The sequence below is a fragment of the Ciconia boyciana genome, chromosome 13, assembly GCF_034638445.1.
Source record: "Ciconia boyciana chromosome 13, ASM3463844v1, whole genome shotgun sequence".
NCBI classification, from domain to species: domain Eukaryota; kingdom Metazoa; phylum Chordata; class Aves; order Ciconiiformes; family Ciconiidae; genus Ciconia; species Ciconia boyciana.
The window spans coordinates 18412783-18440778 of NC_132946.1; the positions used below are offsets into that span (position 1 = coordinate 18412783).

The following is a 27996-nucleotide window of genomic DNA, read 5'->3' on the forward strand; positions in this document are numbered from 1 at the left end:
CTGTTACGGGCTGTTCCTGGGCTTGGGGTTCCATATATAGTGGACTTAAATGCAGATAAATTCTACAGCTTCATATGAAAGCGAGTATTAGTCTTTCCTTACATCTTTTTATGTCTCATTGCAGCTGAATTTTATCTTGCTATCTCGGTGATTTTAATCCAGATCCTTGAAGTTCTCTTTTTTTAATACAAGAAACTGTCTGCCAGATTCCACTTTCATTTAAAATGCATTTTTGAATGATTTTTAGCAATAGGCCTGCATACCTTCACCCTCTTCCACACTGACAGCCTATGTTCTTGCCTTCGGGGCTGGGTGTCTGTTTTACCTGAAAGCTCAACTGGATTCAGGCTGTCTGCTGCCTGAGTGGAGATCTACTTTTTATTGGAACTGCTGGTCTCCCTTGTTGGCTTCACTAGATCCTGTACAGGCTATGGTATTACTGAAATATTTTGTGGATTGTAAACTGAGCAGCCACTGTGCAATGAAGTTCTGACAGGCCTTTTTCCGCGTGTTTATTTTAGATCCTGGACATGTCTGGTGGACTTGGAAGGGCTAAATATGCGGCATCTCTGGCGGCCTGGAGTTAAGGCCCTGCTTCGCATAATTGAGGTTGTAGAGGACAACTACCCTGAAACTCTGGGCAGACTATTGATAGTGCGAGCACCCAGGGTTTTTCCTGTGCTCTGGACTCTGGTGGGTGAAATCTGGACTGCAGGATCATAAGCACTTGTGCATGTACAAATAGCTAAATCATCCAGTCAGTGTAAGTTCTGCTTATTTGAAAAGTCAGGGAGGGAAAAGCTTCCAGGTAACTTGTGGCTGAATTCCTGAAGAGGCCACAGCATTGCTACGGAGCAAGCGATAGCATGCCTGTAGCTCATTTGATTCTAGTGGCTGTTGTTCACCAGGGCAGGACAGAGTGTTGGACCTAAACTGCAAATCCTCATGCAGCAGTAGTAGCCCAAACTTGGTGGGTTTTCATATTGATGGGAAAAGACAAATATTTTTTAATCTCATGCTGGAGGACACTGAAGAGAAGAGTAATAAATATGGTGCCTGTAAGAACATGCTTGTTAAATTTCTTGAGGTTTATATGTGGTGTGGTGACTGCAAATTCATTTTACATGAAGTAGAAAATGTTGTGAGATGATGATATAGTACACGTTCCTTTTGTTGCCCCTTTGTTTGGGGAAGTGCTTCAGAGTTGCAAAGCTCTGTACTACTGCTGGTCTGCATTCCTGCTGATGCGGCCTTCCAGTCTAGAGCTTAAAGCATCCATGCAAGATGGTATAAACATTGTCTCTAACTTTTCTCTCAGCGACAGTGATGTCTTCTGTCCACTTTTTATTTCAGGTCAGTCCCTTTATCAATGAGAACACAAGGCAGAAGTTCCTCATTTACAGTGGGAATAACTACCAGGGTCCAGGAGGGCTGGTAGACTACGTGGACAAAGACGTGATCCCAGACTTCCTGGGAGGAGACTGCATGGTGAGTTTTCCTTCCTGTTGTGCAGGTGGAATCTGCAATGTGCAAGCTTCCTCGATTCCCTCCTCTTCAACACCATGGCCTTCCACTCCCTTCTGAAAGATGGTTAAACCTCTGTTCTGGCTGGGATACCACTGCTCTGAGCACGGTGCAGTTAATTTGTACACAGGAGACTTCACCCTGAAGTGGCGATGCTGCTGTGGAGAAGGGGGTTAGAGGTCAGCTCTCTAAGTGGAGCTTAGATAAATCATCGTAGTTCAAGTAAACTTAGTCCCACTGTGAAATCTTATGCCAGCTGAGGGTGTCGTCCTCTGTGTTCATGGTACAGAACAAGCAGGCAAGTGTTCGTGGTACAGATGACTTGATACTTTACCACTAGATGAGTATGAACACTTAATTTGTTTGTCTGACTCTTCCAGTGTACTGTCCCAGAAGGTGGACTTGTTCCCAAGTCACTTTATCAAACAGAAGAAGAGCCAGAGAACTCAGATCACATCCGGTTATGGACAGAAACTATCTATCATTCTGCGAGTGTCCTCAAAGGAGCTCCACATGAGGTACAACCCAGAACTTCATAAGGCTGAAGGAGGCGCTGAACTGGTATCAGTGTTGTGTTCCTTTTGTTAAGGCTGACTAGAACAACAAAGGGCTCCCAAAGTGTGAGCGCAAGATGGTTCAGCAGCAGTGTGCCTTTCTTGGGAAGGCTAACGCTAGCTAGAAGTGTGGAAAGAAGAACTTCAGTTTGAGAAACAGTGTCTCTTGCCTCTACTATGGGCAGGCTGATCTTCAGGACCTCCTTCTTGGGGGAAATAAAGCTCCCTCAGTTTCCCTTCTGATATTACAGCTTCCATTTTCAGTGGCATAGCTAGGGCAGTAATGGTGGTGATATAAGAAGGTATGTACTGGGAACATCCTGATGGGGGGTCATCAGAAAAGAGAATGTCTAAAAAAGGAGCACTTGCATGTCAAAAGAGTCTGCCAGCTTCACTGATGGTGAATAACTCTGGTTTGGCCTGCTTAGACTCCTGAAAAAGCAGCAGTGCCTTTTGGAGTTCATAGCCCCTCACATGCCTTCAGTAGAACCTCAGTTCCACTGAGGTTTTCCTAGAACTAGCAAATGATTTACAAGCAACTCTGATACAGGGGAGAGATGGGGTAAAAATGCTTGAGCAGATCTACTGGGGCAGAAGAGTGGCGATGGAAATCAGTCTATATCCTCCTTAGGAATCAAGACCAATAGCTTAACTGAAGGATTAGAGGGAAAAGCATGTTTGCAGAGTGGGGAGGAAGATGCTGGCTGCCATCTGAAGACCTGACTCTTTACAATGCGCTTGTTCTGTTCCCTTCTTAGATAGTTGTGGAGATTTTGGAAGGGGAATCTGTCATCACCTGGGACTTTGACATCCTGAAGGGAGATGTGGTGTTCAGCCTCTTTCACTCCAAACGAGCTCCTGAAACAAGTCACAAAGAAGCCACGTTACCAAGTACCTCTGCTGCTGGGGACAATATGCAGCTAATTGATAAGACGTGGGTCCTTGGGGTGGATTACAGCCGTATGGAATCTCCCCTGGTTTGCCGGGAAGGAGAGAGCATCCAGGTCAGATGTGTTTGGGTCCTGGCACGGATCTTACAGTCCTAGCAAACTCCCAAATGGTCGGGTGGTGGGGAGGGGAAGGAATTGATGGCATGGGAAATCAGGAATTGCTTGCAAATAGTTGCTGTGGTCATCGTTCTCTGGGTTGCCTGTGCAAGTGGCTGCTATTGCAGTCCTAATTTAGACTGAGCCATTGGAAAGAGATGCCATAATCCATGATAAGTTAATTGAAAATAACCATTTTTTTTAATAGCATTACAGGGGCATGTGGCTCAGGCATGTAAAACAAGTGAATTATGAATGGTCCCCAAAGGAGTGAGCTCAATAGTTTCTTTTGACTTTGCCAAGTCATTCATCTATTTCTTAAGACGCCTGGTAGTCACTTGATGGCTCTCTCTCTCTTCCAGGGATCTCACGTGACTCGCTGGCCTGGCTTTTACATTCTCCAGTGGAAAATGCATGGCCCTCTGCCCTGTTCTGGCACTAGCCTCCCTCGGGTGGATGATGTTCTTGCCTCTCTGCAAGTTTCCAGTCACAAGTGCAAGCTTATATACTACTATGAGGTGCTTGCATCCAAGGACTTCAGGTAGGAGGTTCACTGGGGGGATTTACTATACGACTTGCAATAGAGAAGTCAAATGAGAGGACTGAGCGCGAGTTAAACATCCAGATACCAATGACCTCCACAGGGTGTGTGTTTCATTGGTGATAAGTTAGATGGACAAAAATTTGGTGGCATTTTGTGCAAAGAATTTCCTTTAGTGCTGTGGGTAATAAGGGACCCCTTGGCTGTATGTCCACCAGTGGAATTTGTTCTTCAGTTCTTGCTTACAGCTACCTGAAGAGGGGGAGGTTTTTTATCTTAGTTGGGAACATTTTGAGAAGCTACTTTTGGAGTAACTTAACAAGTATCAGCTGGGCTATTTCATACATATTTCAATTGGCACTTGAGAAGGATGTCAGTCGTGACTTGGAGAGTGCTTTCTGAATAGGTGAAGACATCAACCTCAGCAGGATTTGTCTAGCCTCCTTTAATGCAAAAAGTACTTTGCAAATCACCCAGTAATTTGAATTCTTTGCAAGTACTTGACCTTTCACTAGGGGTTGGAGGAAGTGTTAGGTAGACCAGACTTGCAGATGGGCAGGTGGCAACCTTGAGAGTGTGACCTGGCCAGATCCTGTTGAGTCAGAGCAGCAGCAAATTCCTCACTCCGATCATTCAAACCTGTTCCTTGTTGCTCTACCCGCATAAAATGTGTCAGGAACAGTAGGCAGTCACAGCTACAGCGAACCCAGTCTGCTTTGACAGAAGGAGCTGAAGACCATGCTGAAGCTGGGACTCACGTGCTTAGCAGGCTGGAGCTCTTGGGCTAGCATTGGCAACTGCATTCACTGAGCTGTGCTGCATTTGGAGTGCTCTTTAGTTTTCCTTTTGGCTCAGTTTTCCATCACCACAGAGGCTCCAGCTGTGTCCCACTCCCAGAATAACTGCAAGAGACAAGGTATAATATCTGTAGCTAAGAAAAAAGATGTCTATGACAATTTAAGTTTTCATCATGACACAAAGGAACCCTGAGATTCTTGGAGACAAACTTGAAAATGATGGGACAAAAAAATAAAATACTTTTGCAAGCGTTATAGAGTGTAAGTTGATCTCCTGTCAAATGTATAGAGTTATCCATTAATAGCTGCCTTCCTAACATACATGTTTTGTCCCATCCCAGGGGATCCATGTCAAGCCTGGAATCTTGCAACAGCGGCTTTTCCCAGCTGAGTGGAGCCACGACATCTTCCAGCCAGTCCCAGAGCAGCTCCCATCTTTCTAGATAGCAGGGCCAAAGCTACAGCGGCAAGGAAAAATCGCTCAGGGCTTCCTGGCCCCCCCAGAGCTGCTCTGTGCACCAAACCAAAGAGCCTACAGGGGCTGAGCCTGGAGGCAGTCGTTCGTGTGACCACAGGTAGCAGCCATTTGGGCACAGAGAGGCTTCTGGGAGCTATTTTAAACATAAAACCTTAGAATTCAAATGGCAGATTTAGAAATTTTATATCAGATGCCTACTTCTCAGTAGTCTTTTTCACAAATTGTGGTTTTGGATGAATGTCAGTTTGCATGAATCTGTGTATTGCTCAACTTTAAAGGGCTCTTTCCAATCAGTCCTTTTCCTACGTGTGGTAGAGACTGATGTTGCCTTATCTGTTTGATCTGTAGGACTAGATTATTCATGTGTAGCAAAACTAATCTAGTTTTCTGGGTGCCCAGGGGTACCAATTACACATCAGAAAGTAAAGCAGGCATTTCAGGTGCAGGGACTTGAAGCAAACTGTAAATACCTTAATACAGACAGGGTGTTTCAGAAATCTGTTCCAGGTCAAACCTAAAACCTCTTCCGATCTGACAGGATGCTATTAGGAAATGTGTTGGATTTTTTTAACCCACTGAGACACAAAAATCAAAATGGTTTTCTAGAAAGTTCAGGCAGAGAACCTGCTTCCAGTAAGCAGCATCTTTCTTAAAGATAGACTATTTTTCCTCAGGTTTACAAGCAATAATGAGTAGATCTGACCCATCTCATCAAAGTGGATGGGAACTGAATCAAATTATAAAGGGCTAAGAAAAGCAATATTTTATTTCCTGAAGGCACAAAATTTTATGGCAGTATTATAGAACTTGCTTCTTTAAAACATGAGCTAACTTGAAGAGAAAACTTTTAAAAAAAAAAAAAGCATGTATGTATTTAAGCACTTACTGAAACTTATTTATTCAAATACTAGCTTATTTTAAATTAATTTTTAACTTATTTCAAAAATGACTATTTATTAAATCCAGTCACCTTTTTTAATGGGATGAACTTTGTTGTAGACAGGAATAACTGATCCCAAGAAAACTTTCTACTTCAGTTCTAATCTTTGTGATTGCTGGATGTCCTTGCGTAAAGGGCTGTATCGTACATAGCACTTGGGATAAGGGCTGTGTGTCATCTTTTCCTGCAAGGTAAGGCTGGCCTCCAATGCCTTTTGGATTGTAGAGGAACGTTTCTTAGGATTAAGAAGCAAGGATTGAGTTCAGGAGTTGTAAGAAGATAGTGCATCGTTGTGACACACCAAAAATACTGTTTGTCCATGATCTCCACTGATTATTCCAGACAGTAGATGTGTAGCAAAGGTGCTAGTGATCCATTGATCAGGCTGGGTAGCGAAGTTTTATACGTGTTCTTGCCTAGGTGGCAACAAAGCGAGAATAGGCATCAAGTACTTGATTGCCCTTAGGCAGTATTTGCAGCTAGCAGACGTGCAGGACTTGTGATGTGGACAGATGTCTGCTTTCAGATCCAGCTGTGCTGTGTGAAGACTCCTCTCCACCAGCTGGAGGTTACCTCTGCACAGAGCTGCTGCCTGCAGAAGGATCGTGAGGGTACCGCCCCTGCGATTGTTCAGGTTACGCCAGCCGCGTGGCTCATGTCACAGAACATGGTGAATGTGGTGTACAACGAATGAGTTGCCAGTTCCCCAGCTGGGGAGCAGCACAAACAGTTCTGGGCTTGGGGCGGGCGGCAAGCACAGCTGGTGGTGGAAGTGTGGGCTCTTCCTCCAGCACAGCAATTCCTGTATCCATGGCCATGTTTCTCAGTAAAGACTTGGGGTTTCTTTCCCTCTCGCCAAGTTTTTATTAAGGTTGATGGAATCTGTGCAGCTAAGAACAACATACGTGTAGACTAGTTCCTTCTATCCCTGCTTTTCTAATTACTGGTTGTGAAGCACCAGGTATTGACAAAGGAGAAAAGAGGCCCAATATTTGGAACAATGGGAGATGAAGAACTTGATGTGTTTATGTAAGTTGCTTGGGTTTTTTAGGGGATTGGAGTCAAGGAAATTACTCTTCCACTTTGCATCTCTCACTGTGAGAGCAGAACAGGTAACTTAGTTATGCAGGCCTCTGGGAAAGTTCTGGTTTCAGAGAGTTCCCCAGTTGTTCTGTGGACTTTGCCATTTCTCACAGATGAATGACACTTCCGTCTCTGGCATTTCAGCATAACTGGAGTCTGATAGAGAGGGAAAAGTACTACCTTTCCTCTGGAAAATCAAGAGTTCTGGAATTAAAAGTGCATGTGTGTATCCCTAATGTAAAATCCTTTACCCATAATTAATTCTGATGCTATTTATCAAACATATATAAAATTATTCATATTCCTTTTCCGGGTTAAGTAAAGGTGGCCTGTCCACCTAGGTAAAAAAAAGGTAATTTATGTCTTTAGGAGGGCAGATGACGCATCATTATCTCGAGCCCCAAACATCCCTACATACTATCACCACCCTAATACAAGCTTTTATGGCCCTTGGCAACTTTAATGGCACCTCCTGGGGAGGGGTCAGGCTCCTGCCTTAGATAGGAAAGATCAATTTATTAACAGGCCTTTAAATAATACAGTTACAATTCAGTAATTCCTTAAGATCTTACAATAGTCCTTTTCTGACTAACAAACATACGTATAATATTTATCAAAGAAAATAACACCCAGTTCGATAGATGCTGGGCAGCTTTATCTTGTCGGGGAGAGGAGAGTCCCAGTTCTGTTAACAACTCGTAATTGCCTGAATACCATTTTCCATGTGGCCCTAGCAGAAATACCATAAATTTGATAGTACTAGCGTTAGTCAGTTCTGGAATTTGACCTTTTAAGTGTTGATATTTTTCTACCTTCTCTGCTGCTGCATCAGCCAATGATGTTAATTTGCTTTCATACCTCACTGTAATGTCTACAACTACAGCTCGGTCTTCCTTCACAAATACCAAATCTGGCTTATATAGCTTATTTTGTTATTCTGTCACCAGCAGCTCCTGGAATACCATCCAGTCTCTTTGGCCTCCTCTGTCAATAGTTCGCGTAACTGACTGTGTCTCTTTATCCTGGTGTCCTGTACCGATGGACAATATCCAATGATATGGGAACAGGTCTCGTTTTTCACCTGACAATGTCAGCACAATTTGATTTGGGTTTCTTGTCTTCCCCTCGTTAAAAATTCTCTCGTAGGGTAGACATCAGCTCTCAGTTGTAATGCCATGATGAGCTTTCTATGGGGAATGCCTCTAAAATTCCAGCCAGTTGTGACTGATCTTATTGCTCACAAAGTTGGCTTCCCAGGGCCGTGGCATTTCCAACTTGGTCCAGTTGACAAATTCTTGTCTTCACCAGTTGCAGGGTCTCGGAAAGATGACTATTTATTGAACATATATAAAATTATACATGTTCCTGTTCTGGGTTAAGTAAAGGTGGCCTGTCCACCTAGGTAAAAACCGGTAAATACTATCTTTAGGCAGGGCAGATGACACATCATGACCCCCAGTCCCAAACTTCCCTACATACTATTACCACCCTATTACAAGCTTTTGTAGCCCTTGGCAGCTTTAATGGCACCTGCAGCTCTGATGGCACCTCCTGGGGGGGTTAGGCTCCTGCCTTAGATAAAGTAAGAAAAATCAGTTTATTAACAAATCGTAAAATAATACAATTACAATTCATTCATTCCTTCAGGTCTTACAATAGTTCTTTTTTTACTAGCAAACACTATGTACAAGGTCAACTGAAGAAAATAATGCTTGGTTCGATAGATGCCGGGCGGCTTTATCTTGTTGGGAAGAGGAGAGTCCAAGTTCGGTTAACAACTTGTAGTTGCTTGAATACCATTTTCCACATGTCTCTAGCAGAAATCCCATAAATTTGATGTTGCTAGCGTTTGTCAGTTTTTGAATTTGACCTTTTAAGTGTTGATATTTTCTAACCTTCGTCGCCGCTGCATCAGCCAATGATGTTAATTTGCTTTCGTACCTTACTGTAATATCCACAACTACAGCTCGGCCTTCCTTCACAAATACCAAATCCGGCTTATATAACTCATTCTGTTCATCTTGTACCAGCGGCTCCTGAAATGCTGTCCAGTCTTTCCTTTTAGCCTCCTCTATCAATAGTTCGCATAGCTGATTATGTCGCTTTATGCTGGCGTCCTGTACCGCTGGACAACATCAATGGTACGGGAACAGGTCTCGCTTTCTGCTAGGCAATGTTGTTATGATTTATTTTGGGTTTCTTGTCTTCCCCTCGCTAAGAATTCTCTCATAGGGTAGACATTAGCCCTCAGTTGTAATGCCTCGATGAGCTTTCTATGGGGAATGCCCCCTTTAAAATTCCAGCCAGCTGTTACTGATCTTATCTTTCTCAAAGTTGGAAATACCACAGCCCTGGGAAACCAACTTGGTCCAGTTGACAAATTCTTGTCTTCACCAGTTACAGGGCCTCGGAAAGATGACTTTTGGATTGGGCATCTCCCATTCTGAGACTGGTTCCTCCCTGCCCGGTCCCTCTGATATCACCATAACTGCTCTCAGGTCCCATATAGATGGAATTTTGTCCTTATCTCCTCCTGCTGCAATCCACAACCTTTCAAATTTCTTCTTGATACCTTCCTGCCGAGCCACCGCTCTTACTGTTTCATCTGGGGACTGCGCAATTCTGTGTAGTCTTCGGGCTTGTACACTGGGAATCAAACCCGACAGCCCGGTAATACCTAGACCTCCATCCCGAGTGCTGGAATACAGGATGGCATCACAAGTACTTGCTGGAAGGTGTAACCATTCCTTGACTGCTGCTCAAATTCCTGAGTCAAGAGGTTCCAGGTGTGTTGCTTTCACATCAGCCTGGTCTGCCAAGTAGATCAATCATGGAATAGTACACCCTGTCAAGATCTCAACCTCCCAAAATGGCTTTAGTGCAGCCTTCCCAATTCACTGTAACCATCCATTCACTTTCTCCAGTAGTTCCAGTTTCGATATTCCAGTCCATGGGTCAATATGCAGGCCCAGGTACTTCTCAGAGCTACCGGGTTCAATCATATTGAGGGGGTGCTGTTAATTGTCCATGGAGGACAGTCATTGATTGTATATGAGTCTTGTTGGCCGGATGTAAAATCCGTGGCCCTTCTCCCCTTGTGTCTTGAGGCCAGTTAGTTCGCTAAAGACCTCCAAAATGTCGATGTTTTTCTGCATTCCTTCCCATGACCCACTCAGCAGTACCAAATCGTCTGCGAAGGCTGTAGTTGTTATGCTTTTCAAACAGTGTTGAAACCCACTACCCTCCTCCTCCAACTTGCATAGTAGGGGTCCACAGAGAAGTTAAATAAAACTGGGGACATTGGATCGCCCTGTTTCACACCCATCCGAATCCCAATGGGATCCGACTGTTCATTCTTCAGGTCAATACGAGTACTGATGTTATGATGCAGATTCATAATCAGGGCAATCATATGATTGTCCATGCCCTTCTGTTTAAGAGCCAAAATGATGCAAGAATGGCTCACGGTGTCAAGGCTTTCGCTAAATCAGCGAAGACTACCCCCAGGGGCTGATGCTCCTTTTCAGCATTACGAATTAAAAGCTGTAATGGCTTCAAGTTTTCTGCACATCCTGATGACTTAATAAACCCCCTTTGTCGTGGATTAATGGGACATGCCTTAGTCAACCTCGCTGTTAAAATCCTTGAGAACAACCTTAAAGTGGTTGATCCAATGGCAATTGGCCGCCAATTGTTGATGTCATTCTGGTGCTCTGGTAATGCAGAGTTTTATATTAATACAGTCTGACATTCTCTTACCATGTCCGGTATGGTACCAGATACCAACCATAGATTGAAGACTTCCATTATTTGGGTGTAGTGAGGCTCTCTCTCAATGAGCTCTCTCAAACTAAGCCCATCCAGTCCTGGTGCTGCATTCTTACTCATCTCCTTGATGTTTTTGGAGATCTCTTTTGCCATGACTGTGGCTTCGAATATGGAGTTGTCCGCTTGACCAACAGTTCGAAAAGCACCTAGGCCCTTGAATGTTCCCGGCGATTCCCATCTCAACTTGAACACTTTGTGCGCCTTGTCAAGCGGTATACCGCACCTCAGGGATTCCACGTCATCCAGGATGATACTGGCAAGTTTCCCTCTATCCAGGTAAAACAGCTGCTGGAACCGTAGGAATTGCCCCTGCTTCTTGGCCCTCTTCTTCATCCACTCCTTTGGTTGTTCCAAAGGAGCAGCCCTGCAGGCCCCTTGGTGCTTCTGACCTTGGCTGGCTTGCAACTCAGTGGACCTCATAAACGGGCACAAATAGTAGTCCTCCACTGCCTCATCAAACTTGATGGATCTTCCTCTCCTGCAAGCACCTCTTCAAAAATTCCCTGAAGAATGGGCAGTTTCTCAGATGATATCCAACCCGAAATCACCCTTTGAGAAGGAGGACCATGGTCCTCCTTCTACACCCGACCCAGTGTTCTTGTTCTCTTTCCAGATGTTTCCTCCACTCTAGATCTTTTCCGCTTCTTTTCACAGGACTCTTATGAAGTTCTCTTCTCTTGTCGCTTAACTGTTTAGCTGTTTTCAATGGGATACATTCTGCAATCAACTTATTGATGTTCTTACTTTCCCTCATGACTAGAAATAGAATCACAGAATCGTATAGGTTGGAAAAGACCTTGAAGATCGAGTCCAACGCTACCAAGACCACCACTACACCCTGTCCCTAAGCACCTCATCCAAACGTCTTTTAAATACCTCCAGGGATGGCGACTCAACCACTTCCCTGGGCAGCCTGTTCCAGTGCTTGATAACCCTTTCAGTGAAGTAAAATTTCCTAATATCCAGTATAAACCTCCCCTGGTGCAACTTGAGGCCATTTCCTCTCGTCCTATCACTTCTTACCTGGGAGAAGAGACCGACCCCACCTCTCTACAGCCTCCTTTCAGGCAGTTGTAGAGAGTGATAAGGTCTCCCCTCAGCCTCCTTTTCTCCAGGCTAAACAACCCCAGGTCCCTCAGCCGCTTCTCATCAGACTTGTGCTCCAGACCCTTCACCAGCTTCGTTGCCCTTCTCTGGACACACTCCAGCCCCTCAATGTCTTTCTTGTAGCGAGGGGCCCAAAACTGAACACAGTGTTTGAGGTGCGGCCTCACCAGTGCTGAGTACAGGGGGACGATCACTGCCCTAGTCCTGCTGGCCACACTATTTCTGATACAAGCCAAGATGCTGTTGGCCTTCTTGGCCACCCGGGCACGCTGCTGGCTCATATTCAGGCGGCTGTCGACCAACACCCCCAGGTCCTTTTCCGCCAGGCAGCTTTCCAGCCACTCTTCCCCAAGCCCGTAGCGCTGCATGGGGTTGTTGTGACCCAAGTGCAGGACCCGGCACTGAGCCTTGTTGGATCTCATACAGCTGGCCTCGGCCCATCGATCCAGCCTGTCCAGGTCCCTCTGCAGAGCCTTCCTCCCCTCAAGCAGATCGACACTCCCGCACAACTTGGTGTCGTCTGCAAACTGACTGAGGGTGCACTCAATCCCTTAGTCCAGATCATTGATAAAGATATTAAACTGTTAGAGTTTTAAACTGACTCCCAAAGCATCAAGAGCAAACCCAGCCTTGTCCTCCCCATGCTCTTTCAGGATTTCAGCTTCTTGTGGCTTGATTCTTACGTGGTTGGTCACATCCCATGGTGGTAACATTCCTATTTCCTGTGTTTCCCTTGGTTTGCTCTGGTTAAGAACCTCTTTCATTGCACTGGATTTTTTTGTTGTTGTTTATTTTAACATGTGGCATGTGCTGCTCTCCTCCCACCAGTGAAAGTTTGGGGTGCTTAACTCTTGTCAGTGAGGCACCTGGGACTTGGCACCCTCTGGCAGGTCTCTGAGCCAGGAGGAGATGAAGGGCTGGTCCTGCGGAGCACTCCCTGCTGGCTCCGGGGCTGTCACAGCCGTAGATTTTCCTCTTTTTCCTCAGTAGTATCGCTCTTCTGCCCCACAAGAGATGGCTGCACACGTCTGTCTGGGAAGCAGCTTGTGATCTCTCCCTTGCCAATTTTAAGCAAAATTGCCTGGGTTATTCCACCTACCAACTTAGTTACTAATTTAAATAGTCCAATATGGATTTTTTTCCCCTTTTTTCCCTGAACATAGCAGGAGAAAGGGGACAACAGCCTGGATGTCATGGCTGATGCTGTGCTGTGCTTTTTAAACCTGACTTTGTGAACTGCATATACGAGAGAAGCAGAATTCTTCAAACACACCTTTTTTCCCCCTAAAATGACATCAGTGTACTTTAGAAAATAAAACACGCTGTTTTTTTCACAGCAACCTCTTGTGAGTCGAGACTGGGAGGAGTTTTGGGTTCTGGCTCCCTGGGAGCCACTCATCTCATAAATCTTGTAAGCCAGAACCTTGAAAAATAGACTCCAGGTTGGGGTGCTGAGCTAGAGATGTAGCAGGGCCCTCCCTGCTCCCCAGCAGTATCCCGGCAGCTGCTCTTCAGTGAAGCCGGTGAGCTCAGGCTGTGTTCAGGTAACTAGCTGGGTACTTAAAAAATAGCTCCTCAGTAAATTGGAGCTTTCCCCTGTTTCAAATATTCCATATGCAAAATGCAATACCTACCTCAAAGAGCCGTTGCCATGCTTAATGTGCGATACGAGGTCTCCAGAGAAAGGACGCTATGCTGTAGGTACAAAGTGTTGTGCTACTGTTTACAATTAAATATGGCCATATGTGAAACCTTTATTCTTAGCAATTTCTACAGGTTTGTCCCATCCTGCCATTTACTGGTTTCTGTCCCAGCAGGACTGGGAAAGGCAAACAGGGACCACGTCCCCCGTGGGCACACATTGAGGATGGATGTCGGACTAGACTCGGGGCGAAGCTGGAATGCAGTAACTGAGTCATTTTGGCTACACGTCTTGCAGTCTTTCAGGTTTGAAAAGGGCTTTTTTAACTGCTGTGGACAGAACAGCTTAGCCTTGTGGAGGGACTGAGGGAGACTCTAGCCCAGGAAGGTGCAAAAGCAGCAGTGCTGGCTGCTTTGCCACTTCCGTGTGCCAAGGGTTAAACCGTAAACCCGCACTCTGAGGTGCTCTCACACTGTCAGCAGGGAGGCACTGAGAGCACCTGGGTGTTTCTTGGCTTCTTGTACTTGCTGTTGGGGGAAGAGCAATCCTGACCGCTGTGTTGAGGGAATTTGGAGTGACTGCAGCCGCTCCGGCTGTGCAGATGTGTTTGCAGAGTTTCAGACACAGCCTTGTTCACTGCAGTCTTATGGCTGGCCCGCTTGGTTGTATCAATTCCCTTTCAGTAACAGGAAAAAAAAAAACCAACTTGTAATAAGAATTTATAATCCCAATTTGGTTTATTCATCAAAAGATTTTTGAAAATGCCATAATGCAGTCATCTGAAATCTGTAACACTGCAACTCAGGATTCCTGGTAGGAAGTGGTGAGCCCAGCTGTCCACTCTGCTGAGGTGGGAAGCTGCTACGCGCTGACGCAGTAGCTCAGGCCAGCCATACTAGAGGCAGAGGAATCCCTTACTTCAAAATGCGTTTTACTAGCTCATGCTTCTTTAATATCAGAGATGTTTATACCGTGAGCCAAACAATGCAAGAAACAGAGCTATTAGACTCTTAAGGACTAAAACTGAGAAGCATTTGTCAAAGGTTCCTGCATGCTATGAGCTTTAATATTCTCCCAACATGTTTGTGATGATTCTTATACCTGATTATTTCTCTCTTGGAAGGCTAAATTGGAATCGTGTGACATGCATTGGCTTTTAATGACATCAACATCCACCTCCAAGCTATTAGTTACATATGTAAGTTAGATGGGCATTTTTTTTTTTTTTTTTAGCAAGCACTTACTTTCTCTCCTGTGCAGCTGTTTCATTTTTATATATGGAAGTCCTGATTTTTCTCAGCCAAAAACCCCCGAACATTCTTTAAGAGCACACTAGCAAAATGCAGAGTGCTTTGTAACGTGTTACTTGACAACAAATGTACTTAGTTACAGTATTTGTAGATTCTGGTAGGAGCTGTACATTTCTGTATGTTGGAAATAAAAAAGCATATTTAAAGAACGTGTCTGATTATTTGATGCAACTGTTCAAATTGTGGTAAACTCTGAAAATTTAAGCATGTGTGCTGCTCTCTTCACCCACAGAAAGAGAGGTAAGTCTTGCTTGCATTCAGTTATTCCTACTTTTTAACTAAACTGTTCTTTAATTTTTTCCTGTAGCACCAGCATTTTTTTGTTTCTTTTCATACCACAGAGCAGGCTGGTACACATCATCCTGCGATGTCGTTGGCTTTTTAAAACAAGAAGGGCCCACTGGGTTCGAATGGCCAACTGAGATTAACTGGGGAAGGATCGCATCTTCCTTCTGCAACTGACTGTTAAGAATTTGAGTTTCAGGCAGTTTTAGTAATAGACTTTATTCAAGTTTCAAACAGTCTTCTGTAACTAATAGAAAAATAATCTTCTGTTTACAGGTTGATCTGATGCCAACAGTGGCAATAAAATTACACATCCTTTACTTGGAGAGATAAAAACAGAGTGCATAAAAATGTTAATATTGAGGCTCAGACAGGCTTTAACCCCCCTGCTGCAGCATTAACGTGGCACATTAAGGGCTAGTTTTCCCTCACATGGAAGCAAAGTCACAGACGTTGGTGTGGCTTGGTTTTTTTGTAAATGCATTGTGCAAGGATGCATTCTAGTAAAATGCCTGATTTCCAGCTGAGATGTTCAGGATCTTGGGTTGCTTGAAGTACTTACTGGTCACAGTCCCAGCCCGCTGCTGGCAGTCGTTCCCTCTGAGGAGGGAAGGGCAGTTCTAGCAGCGTGAGCAAGGGCTGGCTGAGGGCAGCACAGGCTGGGGAGGGGACCATGCCAGGCTGCTGCTGTCTCTTCCCCTCCCCAGGTGGGAGAGCTCCAGGCTGCAGTACCTGGGTTGCAGGGCACCTCAGGCAGCTGGGCAGAGCAGGCCAGCTGCTGGGAGGTATGAGAGAATGCAAGAATGATGTTTTTGAACTGACAAGGCTTTTTGTCTTGCTATACCACAAGAACCTACCAAAAATGCAGTGCTCATCAACTACCTGTTAGACTCCTAGGACTAAGGATTCAGTAAGAAAACACTCTGGCCCTGCAGTCAACACAGGCCAGGTGAAGAAAGTCAGGTGCACAAAAGCCCTGACCCTGTGTCAGCCTTTGAGCCTACCACTGTGGCCAGGAGGAGGAATGCTGGGGTTTCATTGTGGGCTGCACCTGTTGCAACATTTTAAAACCACTTTTTTCAGTTTTATGATAAAAGTCGGAGCTTAGTAGGGAAGGGCAGGCAGTTATAGACTACAGCTGCCTTAAGGCAGCGTCCTTAAGCCTAGCTTTATGCTACAGGCAATTTATCTTGCATCTTAAAAATACTTATCACTGCTCAGGTGAGAAGGGACCTTTGTGAAGGGCCTATGGCTTACATTCCTCACCTGTTTCCCTCAAGTATTGGAGGGAACCAGCCCAATGCCTTTCCTGCTGCAGCTGGGGAATTCCCTTATCCACCTGTGTGTGTGGACACTGGCCCCATGGCTTATGCCCTGCATGCTCTTGTGGCAACTAATTATGCAGTCTTGGTTGCTCTAGCCAGAGCAGCAGAGGAAGGGAGGGAAGCTAGCCGTTCTCAGCAGGGCTGGGCCAGAAACAAGGGAGTTTCTTGGACTGCAGTATCTGCTGCTGCTCTTGGGTTAGTCAGCAGTTTCACGCTCTAGGCCTGAATAGCCTCCGTAACAGTGCTGCGTGGCGCAGTACAAGGTGCAGAGCAAAATACCTCCTCTCTTCTCATCCGGGACTCTACAGGAGTGCCTGGCTTTGGTCCTGAGTATCTTCTGTCTCGCAGGCAGCAGATGTGAAGGTATGACTGGCTTCCCCATTCATCTCCCTCAGGGGGTGGTAGAGATAGTCACCGCTCTTACAGTGCCTCTCTGACCTGGCCTTGAGAAAAAGGCCTACGTTTCCCATGGCACTAATTACAAGAAGCAGAGCCAAGACAGAGGTCATGGAGATGCAGGTTTTTCTGTCAGACAGAAGAAAAATCCACGTAAGCAACATCTCTTGGCCTGCTTTCACATGTTCGCAGTGTGCAAACAACTTCTCAAGGTTTGTACTCCCTTCTCTGTCATCATAAGCTTGTGGTTCTGCTCTCGGCAGGGGAGAGCACGCTCAGTGAAAGCCTTTGAAGGGCTGCTCTGGCAGCCAGAGCAAGTGGATGGTTTTAGCTTTCCACTCAGTTAAGAAGTGACCAGCTGTGCCCACAGAGCAACTGTGGCTTCACCAATGCTACAGAAGCTGTGCTCTGGTGTTGGAACTGTCCTTGTCCGTCTGTTGCACAGACAGTGCATCAGTGGGAGAGGAAAGGTGGCTCTTGTTTAACTGTAAGCTGCAGAGGGCCAGGCTCAGAGCACGAGCTGCCAGTGATGGGGGCTTCAGCTCCGCACTTGTCTTACGATGAGGTTTCTATCACTTTGCCTTCTATCTCCTCATCTTTTCCAGCATGAGAGCTGTGGGTGACACAAGTCAGAACACAGATGCTTTGGGCAATGAAGCAGCAGGTCTGACACACTGCCCTGGCACTCAGGAGGTGGTGTGAACAACTCCATCTCACAGGGAGCAACTGATGGCATGGGCTCGGTGTGTATGTGTACACATATATGATGAGCATTGCACACTTACTCTGACAGAGAGAACTCTTCTTTGCTCCTTCCCTTATTCTGGGAAGCCAAACACCACCCAGCTGGAAAACAAAGAATAGAGGGAAGAAAGGCCGTGTTGGGGGGAAGGTGTAAAGTTCCACTAAAAAGAGTAAGCTTAGGTATGATGACAGCCAGCCAGAGCTGAACTAAGCTAACAGAACATTATACACCAAAGCTGCTCTTCCAACTTCTTTTTTTCAAAACACAACCACTGTAACCAGAGGTACCTTTGTTTAACTGGTCCTGTACCGCCAATTCATAGGTGATGTTGCAGCTGCCTGTCTCCCGGTTGCAGGGACACATGTGTTCACAGGCACATGGTTTCTGGCAGTTTGGCCCGTACCAGCCCATGGGACACTCTAGGGAATTGATTACAAAGAAGTCGGTCATTGTCAAAGCTCCGCATGCTTTGAAACCATCCAGTCTGTCACTGCAGCTCCCCTCGCCCCCAGCTCAACTGTGCCTGTTTCCCCAACTGCATCAGCTCAGCGCCAGGAAGGATGGGCGCACTCAGAGCTCTAGGAGAGCTCTACAGCTGACTGAGGTATTCATGTTGCTTCTGTCACCACAGCAGTCACCGGCCTTGTTGCTTCCCATGTGTTTTTCTCCCTGCCACATCTGAGCTACAGCCCTGCTGTTTGGCTCAGAAGCAAAGGTAGAGGGGGGCATCAGCGGCCAGTTCCTCAAGGGCAGCAAGTACTCGTGTTTGAGTACAAGCATCCAGTGGGCTCTTCGGCTGCGCTGAGCAGTCAGGGCCCCAGGTTTCCTGCAGCCTGACAAAGCTGTTCTGCCTGCCCACCCTGCTTCCTCCGGCAGCCTGAAAGCACAAACTGTGAGTTAACTGCTGTTATTTTGTTTACTTCAAGGAGAAGTTTTGTAAAATAGGGATCAGGTTGGCTGAGCATTCCCAGGCTGGGAACAAAGCATTGCTAGCGTAACCATGCACGCAAGAAGTTTACACCCACGCTGTAATTAACTTGTCCTGTCACCAGAGCAGGCTGTTCAGTCAGACATACAGGGGGGCCGCAAGCACTTCAGAAAAGCTGGAGTGGTTACACAATCGAGAACATTGCTTGGTCTGTTAGCACTAGCACCTGCGCAGCCAGAGTTTGAAGGCTGTAAGCCAGAATGGCCCTTTGGAGCATTTCACACCCACTGACTTGGATCACCTGAAGCCCGGGCTGCAGGCAGGGCCTGGTGCAACACCCTCAAGCGAAGGACATTCAAGTATTCATGTTCTACACTCAGGAGCTTGGGAAAGCAACACAGTTCTTTGGGGCAGACACTGAACAGGCATCCACAATTTTCTAAGGATGAAGAAAACTCCTCTTTGCTCCCTCCTTTTCTTTTTAGCCAGTTTGGGTAGGGCAGGCTAGCCCTTAAGAGCCGGGAGCTGGCAGGTTACGCTCCAGCTGTGAAGTTCAGGCCTGAGCCTGCCCGGCAGACCTCACGCTTGCTTTGCCTACAGGAGGTGGCTCGGATGTGATACAAAAGCCTCTCCCCAGCCCAGGCTGTTATTCAGAGCAGCCCTTACCTTGCTCACAGCTGGTGCCATAGTACCCAGCTGGGCAGGAACAGGCTCCATGCATGGGGTCACACGAGCCACCGTTCTGGCACTGGCATTTCTGGGTGCAAGCAGCCCCATAGAAACCACTAGCACAAGCTACAGGAGACAAGCAGAGATCTCATCAGGGCCCTCGTTACAAAAGCAGCAATCCCACCCCATGCTTACACCCACAGAGTAGTCACTGGCACAGGGTGTTGATGGCCGCTCAGAGAACAGAAGCTGAGTCTGTGCCTTGAACAAGGAGCATGGGCTTAAAGTGCTTCGCACCAAGCCAATCTTAAGATGCTCAGGCTGCAATTAAACTCACACTGACAAAAGGAAAAGCATGCTGTGTAGCCTTTCCCTTCACTGCTCCCTCTTGGGGAGCCACCCACCACTGCAGGCAGCCAGCTGGTACGAAGTGGTTCACACTATCCTCTTGCTGGCAATGAAGGAGTGGAGTGGAGTGGAAGTCAGCATTACCTTCACTGCAGTTGCTGCCAATCCAGCCAGCATCACACAGGCATCCAGCTGTGCAAACACACACAAACAGGCATTAACAACAACAGAGAAAGACTTAGAAATAGCAGGAACTCAAAATTAGGAGCCTCTGCTTCTTGGGGTACCCTCTTAACTTTCCCTGCCTCTGCCAAGGAACCCACAGAAGAGGAATCCTGAACTCACACACAGGTTAGGTTCAAATACCCACCCACTACAGCTGCCAAACACAGCAGAATCTCCTGCTGATTGCATTTCGAGAGATTAACTCTGGGTCAACTATTACCAACACCTGTAGCCATCGAGCTCTGCCCAGTCACTTCACTGGTGCAAACTGGGCTGTGAGTTCAATCACAGAAGTAGCAAAGAAACTGGAAAACAGGTTTGAACAGGCACAGAAGAGCAGAAGCTGGGGGGTGTATATTACGCAGTCCCTAGATGCAAAACAACTGTACGGAAGAGTTGCAATTGCTCACTTGTAAAAGTTGTGAAGCAGGAGAGTCAAGAAGGAACAATAAGGGGAGGGGGCAGAACTCAGCTGCTTTGTCATACGGTGTAGTACCCTGCAATACCTCAGCAGATGTACAAACAAACCAGGAGCACAACCCTAGGGGGCAGAAAGGGAAACTCAGACATGGAGCATGAAGTCAAGTCCTATTACAGGTCCAGTTTCCAGATCTGAGTCCCAGCCTAGCCCTGCTGCTGTCTCCTAAAGGCAACATGTTCTGCCCATCTCTACTGTTGCTCCAGATGCTGGAGGGAAGGGAGAGAGCAGCTCCATACACCCAGAAGGTAAGACAAGGGCTGAGGCACACAGCACCAGCTGGCTTCCAGTCAGGGCATGGGCTGGCCAGACACTCAGCACCTGCGGCCCTAAAGGGCTGAGCTGCCTCTCCAAAGACTGCTGCTCTCTGCAGCGACAAAGCGGCTACTGCTGGTGCCAGTTCACATGACCTACACTCCTTCGCACCAGGGTGGGAAAGGACTCCGTGGACCAGCCAGGACTGCACACAGTGATGCACTGAGGCCCCGGCGTGGTGCCTCGTGGGCAGGTAAGCCATATTCCCCATGTATATACTGCCCGGGTCTGTGCTTCCCCTAGAGCTACCCACAGGCACCCACTGGCATCTCCATGTTAGAGGCCTTCTCTGCGCACCGCAGCGACTCACAGTCAGTGCAGACGCCGTGCAGGCTGCAGTTGGAAGGGCCACAGTCCAAGGCGTCACAGGCTGGGCCTCTCCAGAAGTCCCCAGTGCAGTGGCACTCCCCTTGCACGCAGTCCCCGTGACCGCTGCAGTCTGCAGGCTCGCAGGCAGGCTCGTGGATACACATGATGGTCGAGATGCTCCGAGGGCAACGCCACATGTTGTCAAAGTAGCTGGGGACAGAAGACGGGTCCCATAAGGCGTGCAAGCACTGTGCTGCTCCGAGCCTTACATGAAACCAGTTGATATAATCCACAAATTTTCATCCTGATTCACATTGGCAAACAACATTAATAATGGGAAAATATAAACATGAAACTAGATTTGAGTCAATGTTTTAAGTAAGTGTTAACTCCTATTGGATAGGAGTCATTTCAAACACAGAATTACAGAAAGCAACACGCAAGCCAAGTCTCCCTTTACACAGTCCTAGCTTCCCTAACTTTGGCGTTCAACACGCCTTTTCTTGAATATTATTTGCTTTGACATAAGTGACGTCATTGCAGTTATATCAACACTTGGCTTTCAACTGTCAGAATGCAAACTGAATTTTGAATCCCTTCATGTTTACAGTCAGAAATGACTAAAAAGCTAAATTTAAAGTAAAATCGTCTTTAGGTTCCCTCACAGGAGGCAGGGCATGGTCTCCAAGTCAGTGTTTCTCTTCCATAATAATAAGATGTTGACAGATCTCTGCTAATTCCTGTGAATGCGCAGCTCTGAATCTCCCGGTCTAAGAGCTGTTTCCTTACCTGATTCCCACATCAGGCCATTCAGTCATGTCGAACAGCTTTGCTGCATGTCTGAAAACAGCTAAACTTTAATCCCGGATGACTAAGTGGAAAAAATATGTAGTCACTAAATCGCTTTAAGTTTTAGGGTCGCTCTCTCCCTCAAAACCTGTCACTTGCCTTTACGTTGTGATCTCCCAGCAATGCAGACTGACTCCCCTGCAGAGCAGAGGGGTAGGACTGAGCTCTGCATGCCAACGGGAGCTGCGTGGTTACTTGTGCAGCCCTGGGCATGTGCAGCCAGCACCTACCAGTGCTCAGACGGGTAGCTTGCGAGGGTCCCATTTAAGACCAGCGTTGCAGACCCTCCACCATCCAGGTTGATAGCATTGATGATTCCCTGCTGCTTCAGAAATTCAGCCATTTCCCAGAGGTTGACCCTGCAAAAGCAAACAGTTGTTCATTGCTCATTCATGCTATTTGACTTCAGTGAAACTGCTATACTAGAAGCTTGGTCCCTCTCCTCAGGGGAAGGGGGGAAGCTCTCCCATCCCAGGTATGCTGACTCACTGCCAGGAGGCTGCATTAGCCTCTTCTGGCTCTGCCAGAAAGACACCAAACAGTAGTCCCTTCAACTGACCTCTTGAGCTCTGCAAGTCTCTGCCTTGAAACATATTACTGGCAGCTGCAGAGTCCCTCCAGTTCCAGTGACAGAATTTAAAGACTGACCTTGCACCTGCCCCAAGACCTTACCACAACCCTGGCCTTACCCTCTGGATTCTGTCTGTCCATCCACATGAACCAAGACCAGCTGCCCCTGACTGTCGTGTCCAACTGCGGTCCTGGCTGATATCACATTGATGAACTTGTTGAAGGTTCCTGTGCAGGAGAGGGAACAATTCATGCAACCAGCTGGGTGACAGGACTGGCTGTTTAGCCACTTCTGTCTGCAAAACAGCGCCCAGCAAGGAGCTCATCTGAATTGAAGCACAATGAGAACAGAGCCCAGGTTCCTCTTGTTCATCCAAGCCCATCTAGGAATAACATTTCCAGAAACACTCTTGTTAAATTTTTGTCTGGCACAGGGGCAAAGAAGGGGATTCACAAGCCCTCCGTTTTAAACTCCTGTAAGAGGCATCTGCTTTGAGTTTCTCTGGACAAGTATTAATAGCAATCATGCCACCACTATTTACAGTCCTCAGCACACTCTATTCAAAAACCCTGAACAGGCGAGTGCAGCCTCATCTTGCAGGCAGCCTGTTTCTTGTACTGCACTTGCCGCAGACTCGGGGTAAAGTAGCACAGAAGAAATTTGGACCTCTTAAGTGAGTAGCAAACTGCAACTAGACAACATAGTTTCCACTGCTACCCGCTCCTTCCAATAGCCCCACCAGAAGGACAATCTACACCGAGGCTGAAGCTAGGCTTTACAGTATTTACCTGTGGTTTGAATCTCACCACACTCAGCCATTTGACTCTGATTGATGTACACTTCTCCATCTCTTAGGAGCCAAACTACCCCACTCACAAGCTGCACAAAAGGGTTTGCTTGATCCAAGACATCTTCCTCAGACAGGTAACTAGGAAAGAGAGAGCAGGAGGGGTTACCCACAGTCACAGCAGTGTCATGTAAAAGCCACTTCTGCTGCCAGCAGGCTTCAGAAGCAGGGAGAAGGGGAGAAGGTGGCTGAATGAAGGCTAGCTACATCCAAAACTAGAGGCCAAGCAGTGCGAAACATCACTTTAGCAGCCAGAGTAGACCCTGTTCTCGGCTGTTCTGCACAAAACCACTGTTAATGGTGGTCCCAGGCCACTGTGCATAAAACAACTCCTGCCAACAATGTGGCCAGTCGACCTGAGCCAGGATAATAAGGGCAGAGAGCATCTGGCAGAACATGAGGGCAGAGCTGTTGCCAAATACTCAGGGATCTGTGGAAGCAGCTGTAACATCTTGCTGTCTGGCAGCTTCCATTCTGCAAAACAGTGGCACCAAACAGCTTTTGAGATGGTTTTCAGCAACAGCATCCGGTCTGCCTACAGCTGCACCGAGGGGAAGACACTGCTGGATGCTACCTGCTCCCCTCCGTCTGGGACAGAGCTTCCTCTACTCTTCCAGACGGCAAAACCTTTCACTGAACAGTCAGACAGTAAAAGGACTGTTCAGCTACCCTTTCCATGATCGGGTGTTGTGTGTCACTGTGCGGTGCTTCCCAAGGGATATTCTTCTCTCAATAATTAGGGTGCTGAGTAACACCCGCCTCATCAGAATGCGATGCTTGGTGATGTTTGCAACTGCCAGGAGAGGACAGCAGCAAAGGTTGGGGCTGAACAGCTGTGCTTTCCCTGTAAGCTCTGCCTCTGGTTTTTGGTTTAAAACTGATTGCTCTACACGCTCCAAACATGTCTTGGGGCTAGATGCTCAACTTTTAGTTTTTTAGTATCCATGATTGCAGCCGAACAAAGCTTCACACTTTGTAGAAAAGTGTAATTGAAAATACCTGCATGGAAAACATGCAAAAAGAAATCCCTTTACCTATGGGAAGGGAACACAAAGACAAAATGAACACAGCTGAAAATGGATCAAATTGCACAACAGCCTGAGCATGGACTAATCAACCATCAACTTTTAAAGCCTGCAACTATCCATCACCAGTCTAGGTGGTGGAGGCAGCATCTCTGCTAGGTGGGGGGTAACAACGTGCCCTGGTGCACTGTCCTGCTGCTCATGATATCATGTGAAAGGGTCAAGCGCAAATTACTTTCCCCACTGCCCTGACAGACCAAATGATTTACACCAAAACTATTTCTAGTGTCATGTTTTGGAAGCCGCAAAGACACCAAGCAGACAATAACTCACACAGTGCCATGACTGCATTTAACACGGGAAATCCTGACAGAGCAGGAGAGAAGCAGGGCAGAGCTGAGATTAAGGACTCAACAGTGACCTTGCAGTTGCTGTTGGTCCCCTTGGCAGAAGCCCCCTCACTAAAGTGGACATGCCACCGACTCCGCCAGCCCCTCCGCCACATAAATTAAGGCCATGGTTCTCAGGGCTGTCAGAGAACGGCTGCACACTAAAGCCCCGGCTTGGTACAGTCAGTTTGGCTTTGCAGGGACCCTTGCTGAGGGCACGTGGGAGTGGACTAACAGAAGGGTGGAGAATGCAAGCAGTTTCCAGACTGCTTCTCAATCTTCTGAGACCATCAGAAGGATCTCTGGGAACCCTTCTAGGACCTTTAGGTTGCCTGCTGCTGCTGGGGAAGGGTAGCTACCAGGGGCATTTACTTCCAGCAAGCACTCCCTCTGTCAACTATTCCTCATGGAAGGGTGCTTTGAGCTTTTGTCTCCAGCTGATGAGGGAGTGTCACTCGGCCTTTCGCCTGGTGCCAGGAAGAGGCCTGTATAACCACCAGGCTGAGACCACAGCTTGCAGCAGCTAAGAGATGCTGCAGCTCATGCAGTGGAGAGCTGGAAACTCTGGAGAGGGTAGTGTCCGTGGTCAGCTGTGGTGCCCAGCAGGCAAGGGGCTGGGAGCTCTGTGATACCATGCATCTGTGCCAGCTGAGCCTGAACGCCGCAGCAGTGCCAGAGGAGGTGGGCGAGTGATAGGGGGAAGCTCCCTGCTGCGGGGGACAGGACCCCCACCGCTAACCTGTCTAGGGAGGTGTGCTGCGGGCTTAGATCCAGGATGGTGTGGGGAGACTGCTGAGGCTTCTCCAGCCCCCAGACTATTACCCCCTGCTGCTCTTCCACATGGGCACCATCAGCACTGCCAGGGGAAAACAGGAGTGCATCAAGAGCAATTGCATGGCTCTGGGGGTGACAGTCAAGAGTGGCCCAGGTGGTCCTCTCCTTAGTCCTGCTGGTGAGGAGGAAGGGCTTGAGGAGCAGTGGATGGATTCTGTGGGTCAATATGCAGTAGCACAGCTGGTGTTGACAACAGGAATTTGGCTTTTACAAGGACAGAACTCTGAGGAATAAGGACCTGACCAAGTGAGGCAAAAGTAACTTCTGTAAACAGGCGATCTGTTGAGGAGAGCTTTAGACCAGAAATGACACAGGAGGGGGATCACCCACAGTCAAGTGAGGAAGTGGTAGACCAGGCTGGCAAGCAAAGGGTGCAGGGTGACGTGGGCATAAGAACTTGAAACAACAAAGTATAAACAAAAGGGGATCTCAACCATATGCACACAATAAGGAAATGGTGAGAGGACTTAACAGGGAAGCTCTCACCCTCTTCCTGGAAAACCAGAGTCAGTGCCTATGTGAAGTCGTACAGTAACGCAAGCAGCGTAGGCACAAACAGGAGGAATCAGAGGTCTATGCAGCTGCAGGGCTACAAACTCACTGGGATCGTGCAGACATGACAGGATAGTGCGTGTGACTGGCGTGCTGCAATGGATGGATACAGGCTCTTTAGGAAGAGCCTGTACCCAGTGAATGCGGTGGGAGAAGCGGGGAGCAGCTGCCCTGGACATGAGAAAGCAGCAGGAACGCCTGGAGCTCTGCCTGTGCACTGACCACAAGCTAGCTGAGGGCTTACGGGTTAGGATCAGAGCTCTGGCAGATCAACATGGGTGACACCACGGTGAGTGTCTGCCACAGACTGCCTGGTTGGGAAATAGTAGATAAGACCTTCTTCAGAAGACTGGAAAAAGCCTCATGTTCACAGGCCCTGGCACTTACGGGGGACTTTAACCATCTGCTGAAAGGGCAACACAGCAGAGCACAGACAGTCCAGGAGGTGCCTGGATTTCTACTTAACAGTAAGTAACTTAACATAAGACAAACTTTTTTACTGTAAAGGGTGGTCAATCACAGGAACAGGTTTGCCCAGAGAGGCTGTGGAGTCTCCATCCTCGGAGATGTTCAAAGCCCGACTGGACACGGCCCTGAGCAACCTCTTCCAGCTAACCCTGCGCTGAGCAGGGTGTTGGACAAGGCACCTCCAGAGGTCTCTTCCAACCTGAGCATTTCTGCGCTGTAGCCAGAGCAGTTATGTAGTCCACTCTGCCTCTCCTCTGTGGGGAGGACAGAGACCTCTTGCCCTTCTACCACAATCAATTGTACCTGCTGCATGTTGGGAGAGGAGACACAGGAACCTAAGCAGCTAGAGATCATCAGAGTAATTTATCCAGCTTCTCTTCATCCTAGGAAAAACAGCCAATGGCCAGAGAGAGCTCAATGGGGTACAGGTAGGACAGCTCTAATTTCAGTGTTCAAAGCATCCTCATGCTGTAACTGGGAGAGGCCAAGGAGGCAGTGCCTGGGCAGCGCTTCCTGCCCCAGTGATTCCTACCACTCTTCAGGGAGGAGAGAGCGCCCTCCAAACATCCCCCAAGTTCTTACCCGAACACCATGGTGCCATCCTTCCGGATGCCAAACTGAGCGTTCTGCAGGCCTCCAGAGTTTCTCACCAGCTTTCCATCGCTCACAACGTTCCCAAGGCACTCTCCGGTTTCCATGTTGAAGTACCCACCGTTCTGGGCCACCAGACACTTCCCGAGCTTTGCGGTCTCTTCCACGGGGGATCTGCGGTGAGCCTGGCAGCCTCCCACGCCGCCTGGCTCTAGCACAGAGAAGGTCCTCAGGGGGTCCCTCACGAAAGTGAAGTGGCCATAGACCACCTTGCGGTCCTCGCCTGTCGGGGGGATGTAAGAAACAAACGTTCTGGTGGTAGCCACTGGGCCACCCGTTCTGTTGTCGCTGGGCCAAGCTTCGTGTGTTACGTTGCCGTACTTGAGGGGCTGACAGTCTCTGACGTGCCTGTGGTGGTGCCGAGGGCCGTGCCGGGAGGGGAAATACGGCTGCAGCAGAGGGTCGCTGGGGGGGCTCCTGCAATAAGAAGATCCGGTTGCCCCAAGGCTGCCCTGGCAGAGCGCGTCTGCAGCCCCGCGTGGTGGGACGAGAGCCGCTCGGCTCGGGGCGGCGGGCGGGGAAGGCCTCCCCGACATCCCGGGCCCCTCACCGACATTCCCCTGCCCCCGGGGAATCCCCGGTACTGCTGCAACCCACCCCGGCTTAAGGGGAGGCTGTCCCGCTTAGTACCCGCACCACCAAGCCGACCCCGGGGCACCGGCTCGGCGGCGCCCGGCCAGAGCCCCAGGAGCGGAGCGGCGCTACGGGCCGGGAAGGGACCCCCGGGGCCCTCCCGTGCCGCCCGCACCGGGACGGCAGGGCTGGCACCGCCCCGGGCGCCCGCGCGGACACTCACCCGGCGCCGCGCGCCGCCTGCAGCCAGCCGAGCGCCGCCAGCGCGGCGGCCACCACCGCCCGCCCCGCCGGCACCGGCGGCCGCCGCCGCCCGCGGCCCCCGCCCGCGGCCCCCGCCGCCATGGAGGCCGCCATCTTGGCG

General features: G+C 48.2%; 2 protein-coding genes across 2 annotated transcripts in view; one reads left to right on the top strand and one right to left on the bottom strand.

Moving 5' to 3' along the window:
- SEC14L5 (SEC14 like lipid binding 5) overlaps positions 1-14741 on the top strand; it is a 47669-nt gene extending 32928 nt beyond the window's left edge. The window contains exons 11-17 of the mRNA XM_072878054.1: positions 522-693; positions 1354-1488; positions 1905-2042; positions 2837-3082; positions 3487-3665; positions 4804-5037; positions 13716-14741. Of these exons, the coding sequence (XP_072734155.1) occupies positions 522-693; positions 1354-1488; positions 1905-2042; positions 2837-3082; positions 3487-3665; positions 4804-4909 (976 nt within the window). The 3' untranslated portion in view covers positions 4910-5037; positions 13716-14741. The remainder of the gene's footprint in view (positions 1-521; positions 694-1353; positions 1489-1904; positions 2043-2836; positions 3083-3486; positions 3666-4803; positions 5038-13715) is intronic.
- Positions 14742-15332: 591 nt separating this feature from the next.
- NAGPA (N-acetylglucosamine-1-phosphodiester alpha-N-acetylglucosaminidase) lies at positions 15333-27989 on the bottom strand. The gene is made up of 11 exons (XM_072878416.1): positions 27856-27989; positions 26991-27476; positions 23082-23221; positions 22412-22520; positions 21953-22081; positions 20875-21083; positions 19691-19738; positions 19196-19324; positions 17889-18020; positions 17642-17702; positions 15333-16985 (listed from the first exon to the last, which is right to left on the bottom strand). The coding sequence occupies exons 1-11, from the start codon at positions 27987-27989 to the stop codon at positions 16763-16765; spliced, it is 1800 nt and encodes a 599-aa protein (XP_072734517.1). The 3' UTR covers positions 15333-16762.
- Between the last annotated feature and the right edge of the window lie 7 nt (positions 27990-27996).